Genomic DNA, 15609 nt, shown 5'->3' with positions numbered 1-15609 from the left:
CGTCTCATCTGCATCAGCCACTGACTTAGGTGACAGACAACTGTGGACGGCATATTTCTGGAGCGGAGTGGTAAGACAGGGACAAATGCCCCCCCCCCCCTTTTTTTCCCCTCTGCTTCTGATATTGTTGGTTCATAGACCTGCTCAATGAATATAACATAACAGGTACTTGATCACACCTGTGGCAAGGAGGTTAGTTTCAGTATGGTGTTATTAACCTCATCTTGCTGACCTCTTTTCAACAGGCTCTCTCTCTAGCTAAGGAGGACCAGCCAAATATATTAAGTCCAAAGTCAGACTTGCTGGGTGTAGATCCCACCCTGTTTCCCCGAAAATAAGACAGTGTCTTATATCAATTTTTTCTCCCAAAGTTGTGCTAGGTCTTATTTTCAGAGGATGTCTTATTTCATTGTAATCTTGTGCATCTGTGTCTCCAGCAGTAAATGGGAATGCCAATAAAATCAACTTGAATAGTAAGACAGGTGATTGAGTCATTCAATGAGCAATTATTTATCAAGTGCCTGCTGCATGCTGAGCACCATTTCAGGCGTTGGGAACATGGCGATAATAAAAACAGGGGAATCCCTGTGCTCACAGAGCTTACATTCTTGTGAAAAGAAACAAAGGGCAATCCACGGATGAGCTTGACTGGCACACGATAAACTGTGCCTTCTACACACATAGTTACTGAGTTCTCTGTGACCTCAAGGCGGTATTCTTTTGAACATTTGCTTTTCTACTTGTGCTTTCTGGATTTTCCAACACAATTACAGGTAACAGGCATCACTTTGGTGAAGTATTAACAAAAACAACAAAAGAGCCATGGCATAAACTAACCAATATCTAAATGTGCTTCCGTGGTGTCTAATAGATTTGTGATTCAGATAATGATTCAATAGACATTACCTGCCCATGCTGTTTTCAGCCTGGAAGCATATTTTCCAGCTTTAGCACAATGTCCCATTCATTCTGTTATTTCAGCATCTCTCATTCTTTGGTCCAGTCTCTCTCCTGAACCTTCTCCTTTGTGGATGGACCTGACCATCATTGTTGTGTTTTCAAACCCTCATTTAATGAAAAACTATTCATTTTTTCATCTCTATACAATCAGAAACTCTCAAGCAAGCATTATTGCTAGTGAGCTTCACATATTTCTTGTGGGTTTTTTTTTTTTTCAGGTAAACTGTCTTTCTCATTTTTAGCATGAATGATTTGTAGTATTTCTGTTTTTCCTAACTCTGTATGCAGAATGTTATAATTAATATTTTTCTTCTTTCCTCCTTTCATAATCTGAGCATCACCAAATCCCGATGCCTGCTTTTTAATGACATGCCTGTCTCTAAAGAGATTAGCACAAGCTTCTAAAATCCCAGAAAGTCTTCTTCCTTTCCTAAATCCTTTCCCAAAACAGTGGTATTATTGTATTACTGTCATTCTTCTGGAATTACTTGGCTAATTTTCTTCCATTTATTTTGCTGGGTTACTTTTTTTTTTTCTTGCTTATGATATTCACTTTTAAATTCCAAAAATACTATTTTTGCCATGCATATCCTTATACAAAATGAAAGTGTCTGTTAATTTACTTCATATTTTAAGAAGAGACTCAAAATTAAAAATCAAAAGTATTACCGTATGTTAAGCATGGGAGATGTTACTTACAACAAAGCCTATGTAGGGCAGATATTAAAACTGTACACTTTCTCGGCCTCTACCAGACTCTGTAGGTTCCTCCACAGATCTCTACTAGAGGTCTTCTCTCTCAATTTCCGCACATCTGCCATCATGTTGCTGAAGCCAGCTTCTCTCCTCTACAGAGGAAGGCCCTTCTGCCAATATTTTCCATTCCTTGGAATCAAGACCCCAGAAAAAAAAATAGAATATCTTTATGTAAAAGTTTACTCTAAAAATACAGCATTTTTAAGAGAAGAGAATAACATCTATTTCATAATGCAGAACAGCTTAGCTCCTTCTTTTACGAATTCCTTCCAAACAAAGTAGGATCTTGATCTTAAATTTGTATAACTTAAAGGTCCCTTGGAACAGCTCATCCAAACACAAAGGGTGGAAGTCTTCCCTGAAGGATAAAGACACACCTCTATCTAAAGAAACAAAACAGGCTGGCTGCTTTCAAATATCCATCTCCCTTCCCTCACTTCCCACGTTCCCCACCTACAGCCATAAAGCTTCAAAACTATTGGGGTTCATTCCCAGAGAAACGTGTTATGCACATGTATAGCTTGACTCCAACTCTTTGCTCCTAATTGTGAAACAGTATTGAAAACTGGACTTGACTGTGATCTCGAGCTGAGGAGTATGACATTTTATTTTGGAAATGTAAGCCAGAGAACACAGCCTCGGGACCAACCAGTCTGCAGTATGGCTATGTTTATGCAAAGCTGAGGCTGCAATAATCACCTGTTTAGTGTTTAGTGGCTGTAAGGAAGCAGCTAAAGACATGACCTCATAAAACACACAAAAGGATGCTAGGGAAGAAACCCAAGAGAACCAAAGTGGAACTTCCAGCCTGTAATGTAGCTTGCCCTTCCTATGATTGGTATGAACTGGGTTGATCTCAAAATGTCCCTATAAAATGCATTTATAAATGCTTTGTCAACTTGGAATCCAGCAGGAAACAGGTGACGCAATCAAATTGGATAAATTGAAGAGAGCATAATGAAGGGACTGTTAACAAAGGTGGGCAGCTTGGGGAAATCACAATTTATAGTGCAGCACCCCTGGGCCAGTAACAGTGGAGAGCTCTTACTACCCCAGATCTGAAGGGTCAAGGTGAGACAGCCATGGTGGAACCAGCAGGCGGAGAGCTCTCTGTGGAGATGGGGGCCTGCTAAGAGCTAATGATGTTTCTGTAGGGATAGAAGCAGCATGTGGCAATCCCACAGGACTGCGAGGGAGCCAAGGGGACCCACGCCGCCATCACTCGTCTCTTCCTCTGATCTCCTGCCTTGTTTGCTCCCCCGTGGCTGAACCCAATAATAGCAATCTACACAGTCAGCCCACAGGCACAGGCAGGAGGAGAAAGGTGGAGAGAGTACCTGGAGAGGCAAATGTCCCACTCAATAGCGTGTCTGGCCTTCCATTTCTGCTTTGACTTCCTGTTTAGAAACTGAACAGGAAGTCAAACTGATCTAATTCTAAGAGAAAAAACTAAAACTTAAATTTAATGGCTGATTTATTTAAGATTACTAAATCAATTTACCCATTCTTCTTAAGTGCAAAATGCCTAGAATAGGTGATCTTCCCCTGCCCCAAAAGCATTTTGCTATGCCTACGGAATTAAATTTTATGTAGGCAATAGGTTCTGATAAGTTCTGACATAGAGAATGGCAGGCTCTTTTGCATATTAGTTCAAAAGGTTATATCTCTAGATGCATCTAGAAATATTAATACTATATTAATAATATACCAGATATTAAAGAGAGTGGAATAGAGAGAAGATGATGGCTGTGAGAATAGTGGAAGTATAATTAATAGAATTTAATGGCTGATTGAATATTGGTTTTAAATTATAAGTCCAGAGTGACTTTTAGACTCCTAGATTTTTTAAAATGTGTAGATGCTTAGGAAGAGGTTTAGATAATCATTCAATGTGGAACATACAGAGTTCAATTTACCTGTGAAATCCAACAACTGAATATATATCCATCGCACAAAAGAAAGAGATATGTAAGTTACCATACGGTAGAAAAGTGTTTAAGGCCATGGTTGTGAAGGGTCAGGTAAAGATGGAGAGCAGAACAAAGAGAGCTAATAATGAAGGCTTTAGCAGAAACATGTTGAGAAATCAGCTCTCTTCCTGCGTTAGTGCCATTGCTAATCTTTCCCATTAGACTGAAAGAGCCATTGAGGACAGGAACTTGGCGTATCTTGCTTGTAACAGGATCCTCAATATCTAGCAGAGTGCCTGGCAGATGGTAAGAACTCAGTATGTGTTACTGAATGAACAGTGAATACCATCTGGCTAGTGGGAGAGGGTGATTGGATTTAGGAACTGGTGTTATTTAGAGATCAATTCTCTCCCAAGGATGATCCCACCTACACCTCTCTCAGGGCTTCCCACTGAGTTGGAAGTCCTTTTTCCTGGCTGATGGTTGCTGGGAATTTACTATATATATATATATATATATATATATATATATATATATATATATATATATATATATATATATTTTTTTTACTTCTATTTCTCAATTCTTAAATGTGTCTTGATTCTTGCATTTCAAACTTGTTTCAGGACTATCCGGTAAGAAACAATACATTTTAATCATGCTGTTGTATTCAGTTTTCCCCGTAGAAAAGCTTTTCTGACATGTAAAACCAGAAGCCCATTCTAAGTTTGGAAAGCAATCACCACCAACTGATAGGACACATGCTTATAAATACAGATGGATAAGACACTAAAAATCTGAGCGTACTTTAAGGACTGTGTATCTTAAAGCAGTAGTCTCCAAACCAAGGGGTACATGAGCTCATAAAGGGGAGCAATTTTTAATGGATGATAGTAGTATTCAAATCATTATGGTATTTAGATTCTACTGAGTGTATTTATAAGTGATATTACATATTTATTTTAGAATAGCAATATTTAAAATGTGCCTCCAAAATGACATCCTTTATAATTATCTAACTTTATGATGAAAACATTTTTGGTTGACAACTTATAAAAATAATGGAAATTTTATTTTGAAGCAAACACTTTAAAAAAATCACTTAAGAATTACTGCCTTAAGGCAGCACTTTTAATCTTCAACAGGGAAGATTATATGGAACTCTGAGTTAAATTCCAATTTAAAGCCATCATTTGCTTATTCTGTAAACACCTCAACAAAAACCATTTTTGTTCTTGTTTGGCATTTGCTCTCTCTTGTCCAGCTGGGATCCAAGCACACAGAAATGAGTAATAATGGGAAAAGATTATGCCATCTTGAATGACTCATTCAAGGAACTTGATAAACTTTCAATTTAGGCTTGTTTTAGAAGAGACTTATTGGGTGAATGCTGGTTTGTTTAGCAAATGGCAATTGCAGCACAATAAAAAGAGGATGCACACATATCAGCAAAAAAGTATCACTGTGGACCTTTTACTCCAATGCATTTGTAATATTAGGAAAGATAAAGAGAAACACATTAAAAGATGTTCAAGTTATCATTGAGTCTTTAGCTATCCGTGATAACATTTCCTTGCCTTCATCTAAGATACATTTTCTCCTGTGGATTCTTTTCTTGGCAGGTATTCATGCACAGGTGATGCCCAAAATCAACTTTGCAATTCTGTGTGACCTATTACATTATTTTTCTGTCCATAACTTTATTTTACATGTTTTATGACTTCTGGGCTTTTAGTTCAAGGCTAATTCAGTTTTTACTTCCTGCACAGTATTGAAAATTCAGTTAAGATTGACAAAGTTTCACTTGTTATCCCATTAAAATGATGTGCCTTCCCTATACAATCTCTCTTACCTCTTTTCCATTTCAGTTGCCCTGAAAGGTCACCTCTTTTTAAATAGCCACCTATGTAGGGGCACATTCTTTCCCCCCTTCCCTCCAGGTAACCTTGTTTTTAGACATGAATAGAAAGCCATCTCTAGCTGACATTGAGTAGTGCAGGGCTCCTTAAACTTCTCACTCTGTCCAGTATTTTGGGTGATGGAACATCTCACAGTCTGTATTCTGTGCACCTAGAGCAATAAATATTTGCTTGATGAAATTATTAACATGCAAATTCTTATATATTCTTTTGGGCAATTTGTGTTTCAAGTTCTGTGTAAAATATATGACAGATTGCACATGAAAAGGAAAAGCTCAGCAAGGAAAGGAATCTCTTATTTTCTGAATCTATTCCTGCCTTACTTTCCATATACCTTTGACGTTCCCAGAAGGAATCCTTGATATAAGCTTCAGCTCACCTTTGTTCTTTATTCTTCTGTACCACTGCGAAGCATATAATAGACTTGTTCTTCCAAGTTATCAATAAAGATGTGGATAGAATTGGCTGTAAAATAAATCCCACAGGTTGTACCCAGTATAAAAATTTATGTAGGCAGAGACTGAACTCATTCCCTGACAAGTCTCCAGGGCCTAATACAGTGCCTGACACATAGTAAATACATAATAAATAGTAAATGAATGAAAAATGAAGGAATGGATGGATAGGAACTTGACATCTTCTGATAATTACTTAGATATTATCTTTTAACCAGTCAAATTTACCTTGTAAATGTGTGATTTGGAACAGTATATTTCATAGTTTTCTTGAGAATGTTATTCAGGCTCTAAAGATTACCTGCATCCACTTCAAAGTGATTATGTAACTTTGGAAAATGACTTAAGTTCTCTGCACTGGAACCCTCGTCAATCAGAATAACGGCTCCTCTCCCACAGGCTTCTTGGGAGAACATGCACAAAAAACACTCAACCTGGTTCACGGGAAGCATTTAATAAATCTAAGCTATCACTTCTCCTACTGCACATTTCTTTCATACTTGAAATTAAAGCATAGGTGTGTAGATATAAACAGTATTGGAATCATGATGTCAGGGACATATATAACCATCTCTCTGTTAGCCACACAATCACTTCATGTGAGCAGCTTTTCATGTGATGGGACCAGAAATGTAAAATTGTTGGTGCACATCAGGACTTAAAAGTTGTAAATAACCAGACCAGTCACAGTATAGTAAAAGAAGGACTTTAGGTTTCTTTGGTGAAACAAAAGCAGGTATAAAAAGTTACAAAGTTTTTAGAATTTCATTCACAAAAAAAACACACACACAATCATTCACATTTTACACTATACATGGTATAATATAAATACAGGAAGTATTCTGTGCATTGTAATAAAAGAGGGAAAAGTAAAACCTAGTAGGTCCACACACTGTGGCTCTGGAACACTCGGCGGTGGACTAGTTAATGCAACAACCGGGAACTTGCTCAAAGACCCTGTGAATGATTGCAGCCACTGTGGTTCCTTCTCAGCCAAAGAAGGTTTCTTGAAAAGAATCAATGTCGGGGCTATTCCTTTGCTGTTTGCATTTCATAAGTTGTCTACTTTTCTCAAGATCGTTCTAACTGAAATTAGGGAAAGACTCCTAAATGCCTTCTTTTCATTACAGATTTTTATTTAAGCATTAAATTAAGTGGATAATATAGTTCAAAGTCATCTTCGGCAGTCAGTTTATTCAAATAAAGAGGAGAAAATGGGTGGGAAGTGATAGGAAGACATTTTAACACATACACCTAGTTACATATATATATATATATATATATATATATATATATATATATATATATATATATGCTCCTTGCTTAGAATTGGCAAACACTATTTGCTGAAAGCTATACACTTTTCCACTCTTTTCATAATAAACACTTGATGCATTCTATCCATCACATTATTGAATCAGGGACAAAGTACCTAAGATTATATGGTTCCAAACTGTGTGAGAGAAGCACAAAGGCTAACACTGAAAAATAACTAGCACACTATGTCAATTTTCAGGTTTAGGGGAAAATAACATCCAATAAATTAAATCAGTATGGCTTACTTCATTTATTTATGTATGCTTCACAGCTGCAGCATTCATACATGAACATTCAAAACTTTATAAAAGATTAAAATGGTTATATATACAAACTTTCTTTCTTTGAATGTGTGTTGTTTTAACAATTCCCCACCCTCCAGAGCCCTGGGTCTATATCCATTTGAAATGTGTTGATCTGGAACCTTGCAAGTTAGTGTTATGAAAGTCACTAAAAAGTAGACCTGGTTGAGTTAATAATTAGCACTTCGACCCCTAAAAAATGCTCCTGATCAGAGAAAAGTCCTCCATTCAGGCCTTTCTTGTAAGTGAAGGAAAAGGAATGCAGCAAAGAAGAGTTCCACATTGCGGTCCCTCATCCCATCAGGTCCCTTTAGCCAGGCTTCAGCAGCACGTGAAGCCAACTGCAGCTAAGGCTGAGATGGTGCAGTGTGGCCTACAAGACTTTGTGTTTGTTAGTTGTCCAGGAAAAGCCGTCCTCAGTCTTGCTGACAGGCAAAGGGCATGTGAAACCATTTCCAGCCTAAACAAACTACCCAAAGCAGCCAAACCAATGATTAAAGACCTTGGAGGCTCCATAATCATCATTAAATATGCCAGAACTCAGTGTGACTTCTTATTTTATATACAGGATTAAAATCAACATTAAATCATCTTATTTACATTGCCATTGGTGCTGAAATGGAGCTTTTTAAATAGTACAGTAGGCTGGTACACATTATAGAACGGTCTGCACTGGAGGCAAACAGAAGACTGAAGACCTCAGATAGGCTGCAAATGGTTTCTCTCTGCCCTTGTTCTCTTTCACATCACGTGCTTTCTTTTTGAACGCCAATGTTTTCATTGAAGATGTTTTGGGAGCGCAGCAACCCCAACTGACTGGACGGTGATCCATCAATCCAGACCAACGGATAATACTTCTCGAGGTGATAGGAAAGGCACAGGAAGTTAGGACTTTGGCTGAAATGATGAAAACACATGTTCGCCATTATAGGGATCAGCGCCTGGACTCCTGCCACCTCCGGCTCCAACGGTGATCATGTTTTGATGTATTTATTGAATTGTCCTTTGATGAGGAGGAATTTTTTAAGTATTTCTTAGAATAAGTCCTTTGGTATGCAGATGCTACATGGAAGGAAAAAGAAAGAAAGAAAGAAAACACAACAACATTACTTGCTCCATACCCTAAACTACCAGAACCGCAGCTGTAAAATGAAGGTGTCTAGTAGCCGTTATTGCACGGTTGTCCATTCCTTGTAAAGTACCACTTACGGTTCATGCAGGTAATTTTAGGCATAGCCCATCTTCCATTCCCTAGGCAACGAATAGTTGGAAGGTGGCGTTGAATGAAACCATCTTTGCAGTGGTATCTAATCAGGGAGTTGATCTCATAGCGAGGTTTCATTTTTCCAAAGGTCTTGGCATTTTCTACAACAGGGGGCTGGCCGCAAGCAACTAAAGAAAAGTAAATCAAGTTATTTCCAAAGAAACTAAATATTTCCATCAGTATGAGTCTCTTTTTATCTCTTTCACTCCTTACGAAACCAATCTGGCACCATCGTAAAAAGCTACCACTTAGAATTCACAAATTGAAAATATTCAAGAAAAAAAAGTAAATATTGAGGCTCTGGGCCCCGTTTGAATTCCAGATTATGTCATCTTGGATTGCATTTTGTTAAAGAACCATGAGGCTAAATGGTCACTTTTCTGGAAAAATTCCAAATTAAAAAGTACCAGTTTCATGTGGCCAGGTGGTACTGTCTTCATCACTATCCCAAAGTTTTTATTTACTCCCCATCTTCACTTGGAGAAATGATGAATTTGTGACAATTAACTATTACTGTCACTTCCCTAAAAATACTTAAAATCTAAAATAACGTCATAGTTTCAAAATATGGGTAAAACATGGCCAAATATAGACTCTTAAGTATCAATAAAGTATTTCTGGTTCTATTTACCCTTTTTTGACTTCCCTATGAGGAAAAAAAAGGGAAAATCAGGAGTTAATATTCCTGGTCAGTTTCATAATTATCTTAAACTTTAAATTATTGAGAAGGGTAATGAAGATTAAATTTTGGAAAATTTATAATTTTTAATTTATAATAAAAATTCTAAATATCAACAAACTTAGCAATAGTAAATAATAAAAAAGCAACAAAAGTAAAAGAAACCTTACAATCTAAAATTCAAGAGGCTGGGCAAATTGATTCAACTGAAATTGAACTTAAAGTTTTATTCAACATTGGTGTACTTGTTCTAAATGACATGCTTTAAAAATTAACATTTGTAATTAGCAGAGAAAGTTGTCTTTAATGAAACACAATCCAAGCATCTCTTTTCACTCACATAAGACCTGCACTCAGATAGACATAACCTAAAAATGGATTATAAAATCATACTCTATATAACTAAGAAATTAGAAATATTTGTACATGTATTTTATCTTCACAAATTCCTAAAGCAGAGATTTCTATAATAACATATCATTTTCAATTAATAAACTACACAGTGCATGTGGTGTAGTGATAACTCAATCTGGATACCTGCACTTCTTTTATTATACTATGAAAACCCTATACCAAGGTTCAGATACTATCAGATAGAATGAGACCAAACTGACATAGAAGGTGAAAAGTTATGAACTAGATAGTTCATTATACTTAATTTGGTGCTATGTTGACAAATTAGAAGTTATCTTTATAATTATGGGGAAAGCAATGTAGAGATTTCTCTAAAACTAGTTATATATGAATACTTATATGAAAGGGAAAATAGTTCAGTGAGTACGGTACTGGCAAGGACAGCAGATAAACTAGTAGATCCACACATATAAGCATGATATTTGACAGAAGCAACATGGCAAAGCAGTAAGGAAAAGTAGCTTTTGCATTTGGACAATTGGGTATTTTTATGGAAAAAGTTTACTTGGTTTCTTACCTCGGAGAATACAAGGAAAATCAATTCTAGATGGCTTAAATATATAAACATAAAACAAAAAACTATAAAACATTTAGAAAACAACATAGAATATCTTTGTGATTAAGGTAGTAAAGATTTCTTGAGATGAAAAATGGTTTAAACCATAAAGGAAAATGTAATTAATTGAAGAATTATGTTCATCAAAAAATAGGTAAGAGTAAACACAAGCTAAAAATTGGGAGAAGGTATTTTCAAAATATCTAATTGTCAAGGTATTCATAATCAGAATATAAAAAGAACGCCTACAAATCAATTTATAAAAGAGAAGCAACTGATTTTAAAAAATAAGTGAAAGACATGAACAGAAATTTTACAGAAGAAAATCCGTGAATGACCTATGAGTGTATGAAATAATATTAAGGGGAAAGAAAATACAATTAAAATCACAGAAATAACATTTTATACCCACCAGACTGGCCAAAATTTCAAAGTCCAATAATACCAAATGTTGGCGAAGATGTGGGATAACAGGACCTTCACACTTTGCTGGTGGGATTGCAAACTGGTACAACCACTTTGGAAAATAATTTGGCTGTTTTCTAGTAAATTTTATGGTACGTATATCCTATGACTCAGCACTTCACTCCTGGAAAAATACCCTATGAAAGCTCACAAAAGTCTACCAGGAACAAGTTCAAAAATGCCCACAGAAACATTGCTTACAATAGCAAAAAATACTTACTATAGCCCAAATGTCCACTGACAGGAGAAATGGTAAATACAATGTTATATAGTCATACAATGAAATACCAGACAGCAGCAAAAATGAAGAAATACAGCTACATGCATCAACATGGATAAAGATCACAAACATAATACTGGACCAAAAAAAGCAAGGCACAAAATACATACAGTATTATTTCATTTATATAAATTTTAAAAATTTGCAAAGTTAAATAATGTGTTGTTTACCCATACAAACATATGTGGTAATACCAAAAAGAAAAACAAGGAACTAAGTCATCATAGATGGTTGGAATTGGGGAGTAAATAGATGGGACTGGAAGATGCTACAGGATCTCCAGAGAACTGTGGATAGTATTCACTGAAGTGTTCTTTCAAATATAAATATGCCTTGTGTATATATTATAATCCTCCTTTATGAGTATTTAATTGAAACTAGAACTATTTTGGTCTGTATGTTTTAAGATGCCTAAATTATCTGGAAGGAGAAATGAGTATGTTTTCATAAAAGTCTATAGACATTTATAAAATTCACATAGTTCCCCAGAGTACTAATTAACAAAGAATTAAATTCACATAAATAAAAAACAGACAATAGGGAGATAAAATACAAAGATCATTTTGTTTTGTTTGTTTTTTCCTTTAACGAGGTAGAGCCAACATTTTATGAATCTCTTTCCCCAGTGGGATATGTAAATGGTGATGCTGGTTTTGTGAATCCTTTTTAATTTATAGGACAGTGGTTCTAACCTGGAGTCGTTTTCTTCCTCTCCCTCCACAGGGATGGTTGCAATTTCTAGAGGCAATTTTAGTCACAGAGCAGAGGAGAGGGGCTTGCAGTGGAGAGAATGCTACTGACCTTCAGTGAGAAGAAGGCAGAGGAGATGCCCAACATTCTGCAATGCCCAGAACAGCCCCTCACAACTAAGAATTATTGGACCCAAAATGTCAATAGTGCTGGTGTTGGGAAACCTTGCTACAGGAAAAATTAACATAGCAAATATCAGAATGTTAGCATCATAAAATGAAAAGCATGACTCCAGGGGCCATTTGGAAATCTGAGAATGCAAACATGACATTTGGATAAAGACAAACAGTTCATTAAAGACTTCTTACATTACAAGCAGGGAAAACAGACACTTGATTTGCTATTTTCACAAGTCTCATTGCAGACGTGCTGAGGTAATGCACAAAGGCAGGAAAGCGGCTCATGTGGAAAGGCTATCCACAACAAATTCTACTTTAGATCAGAGAAGAGCAAAGTAATCACAAATAATGGTTGAGTTTTATCTGAGCTTTGTGTATCTTAATGTTCTCTTTGTTCTAATAGCATTTCTCATTTTTGAAGTTTTCTAAAATATTTACACAGCGTGAATTTGTAGTTTTATTTTTATATTTAAAAAAAATCAAATGGATTTTATATTTTGCATTTGTAATTTGAACTCTTACTTGAGGTCTAGCTCTAGGGACTAAATATTCATGCTTTGACACCATTGAAAACAGGTTAAAAATATTTATGGAATTCCTATTTGTTTAAGGAAGAAGTCTATACAGAATGCCTTAGAAATTCACACATACTGGTCAGTGATAAACACAACACATTTTTAAAAAATCAGCATTCTTAACTTTATCTATTTAATGTCAACTAAGCAATTTTCCTCATGATGGGACTTATATTACAACTGTTTTTACTTTATTGAATCTAGAGGACATTCAACCATTTCATGGTTTATAAGCATACAACAAGCTTCTAAGGAAATGGTTAAAAAACTCAAAGTCTACAGAGACCAGGCATTTAAAAACCGAGAGACCTGAGAAAAGCCCTCACTGAGGAGAGCAGAGGTTTTTCAGCTCCAATACTTCAATCTACGGACAAATTTGAAAGGGTCAAATGGGTACCAGTTGTTTTTTTCCTTTAAGTAAAAAAAAATAAAATTAAAAAATCTATATTTTATGGCATCTTCCAATTTTGAAATGTTGACAATCAATTTTTGTAATGCTTTCTTCATCAAAATAAACAGGTCTTCAACCCTTGTGTTGGCTGATTTTTGTGTGTTTGTGTTTTTAAAGATACATGGAGGTAATTTTTCTGTATAAATACTACATTGTTATCTTCAGCACCTGAAATCTATGGTGTCAACACTACAGAAAACAAACTTTTCAATTGCATGGCAAGAATGAAACATTCCAGAGCAACAAGAGATGATGCACATGACATATCCAGTTCGTATTTTAAAGAAGGAAGCTTAGTGTTCCTGAGTTTACCTGATAATGAAAAGGTTGATTAACTAGACATTATTAATGAGGTAATGATTACCTGTTCCTTTCTTGCAAGTATAGGTAAGATGGTAATTGCAGGGAACATCATTCCACTCGCCGTTCTCATGCCAAATGATGACAACACAATCTTCGCCAGCAGAAAAGAAGCTGTCTGGCTGGTTGGGCCTCCAGTTCTCATATTGCTGCAAAAGTGGAGGGAGAAAATGACTACTTGATAGTAGCATATTATAAGCATGACAGTGGCATTGAGTCATAATCAAATTCAACTAGGGGTGTCGAACTCAATCAGAGAAGGGGCCAAAATCTAAAATCTAGCCTAAATCGCGGGCCGAATGGTTTACTGAACAGTCATAAACTGACAATGTCATAAACTGACAGCGGAGTGCAGTGATGACAGCGCGGTGCGGGCCACATTGCAAGGCCTGGCGGGCTGGATTTGGCCCGCGGGCCTTGTGTTTGACACATGACATGTGGACTAAACAGTTTCAATTTAACCATCTAGCTAAAGTGATTTTGGTGGTAAAGAAAAAGACTTTTATACTTAAATGGATAATATATGTATGTATCTCAATGTCTCTCTTCAACAATTATGTATTTTTCCCTTTGTCAAAGAGATATAGCTGAGGAATTTTATTCTACATTTCTAAATATATAATCAGTGCTCACTTTAATAACTTAATCATGTTATTATTGTTGTTAATTAACCTGTCTTTAACAGGTTAATTAAGGTAGAATAAAAATAATAAACAAAAAAGTTGAAATGTCTTAAAAATAACAAAAATCTATGTTTAATACCTTTTATAATCAAAGATTCCAGACCATCTTAAATATTTAATTTAGATTTTGGAGCTCAGTACTTTCTAGCTTACTTTTAATGAACCTCTTACAAGCAACTAGAAAATGTCCTCAGAAGTGGAAAATGTACAAAAATCCCAATAGTGTCTGTACAATGCTTCCCCTTCCTTTTCCCTACCTACCCACACTGCTCATCTCCCTTTCTTGCTTTATTTTTCTTCATAACACTTATAGTCTAACATCCCACATGATTTATTCATTTATCTTATTCTTTCTCGCTAGTAGATTATAAGCTCATTGAGGACAGGAATTTAGAGTTCTTTTATTTAATACTATACTCTAGATGCCAAGAACGATGCTGGACACATACTGGTGTTGTTTAATAAATAATCTGACACTTATAAATAATGAATCACAGAGTGTGTTGCATTCTCCTCTACCTATGCCTACCCTGAATTGAAGGTGTTTCTTGCTGCTGGCTAATAATGGGTGAGACGGGCAATCCTAGAAGCAACTGATAGAAGTAAATAACTTCTCTGGAAAACAGCTAGCAATCCATATCAAAAGCCTCAAAGAGTTCCTACCCTTGGACCCCACAATTCCGCTTCTAAAATCCCATCCCAAAGTAATTATAGCTGAGCAACACTTTGCCTAAAATACTATCTATACTATTAGTAAATAGGAAACAACCTGTAGAGTGAACACATATTCAATAAATTGGGGTATAGCCAAACTAATGGAATACTGTATAACCATTAAATATCCTCTCCTTGAAGAATATATATATAAAGGGACGGGATATACTGAAGTGTTAAGTTAAAATTCAAAAGAAAAACTCTAAAAACATACAATGAAAGAAAAACTCTAAAAACATACAATGATCCCAATTTTACACATACCTTCTGATGCAGCTGTGTGTGTGTGTGCACATGTGTGTCTTCTGACGCAGCTGTGTGTGTGTGCACGTGTGTGTGCGTGTGTGTGTGTGTGTGTGTGTGTGTGTGTGTGTGTGTGTATAAAAGGCCAAAAGGAAATGCCATAAGATGTTATAAAGTTTATATCTGGGTGATCTGAGATTGAAATTTTATTTTATTTTTTTGTATCCTTACATACTTTCCTACTTCCCTAGAGTGAGCGTGAATTATGTTTCTAATAATTAAAAATGAGTATTGTGAAAGGATCTCTGCAGCTATCAGAAAGAACTGACAGGTTTCTTAGCTAACCCTTTTTCAATCTAACCTCAACCAGTATCCCTTCACGTTAGAGTCACTGACTGCCCTGGGTTTTGCAGCTGACATGTCCTCCTGATCTGAAC

General features: G+C 36.0%; 1 protein-coding gene across 5 annotated transcripts in view; it reads right to left on the bottom strand.

Annotated features, from left to right (window-relative positions):
- Positions 1-6690: 6690 nt before the first annotated feature.
- The window catches only part of VCAN (versican), a 102778-nt gene continuing 93859 nt past the window's right edge, over positions 6691-15609 (bottom strand). For all 5 annotated transcript variants that reach the window (XM_084882176.1, XM_084882178.1, XM_084882175.1 and 2 more), the window contains 3 exons: positions 13537-13681; positions 8829-9011; positions 6691-8681 (listed from right to left, as the gene is read on the bottom strand). In XM_084882176.1, the coding sequence (XP_084738302.1) occupies positions 8554-8681; positions 8829-9011; positions 13537-13681 (456 nt within the window). In that variant the 3' untranslated portion in view covers positions 6691-8553. The remainder of the gene's footprint in view (positions 8682-8828; positions 9012-13536; positions 13682-15609) is intronic.

This window comes from Pipistrellus hanaki (genome assembly GCF_964339955.1).
Source record: "Pipistrellus hanaki genome assembly, chromosome: 4".
In the NCBI taxonomy this organism is placed as follows: Eukaryota; Metazoa; Chordata; class Mammalia; order Chiroptera; family Vespertilionidae; genus Pipistrellus; species Pipistrellus hanaki.
The sequence above is the reverse complement of the archived record's forward strand: the minus strand, read 5'-3'. Positions and strand labels throughout refer to the sequence as shown.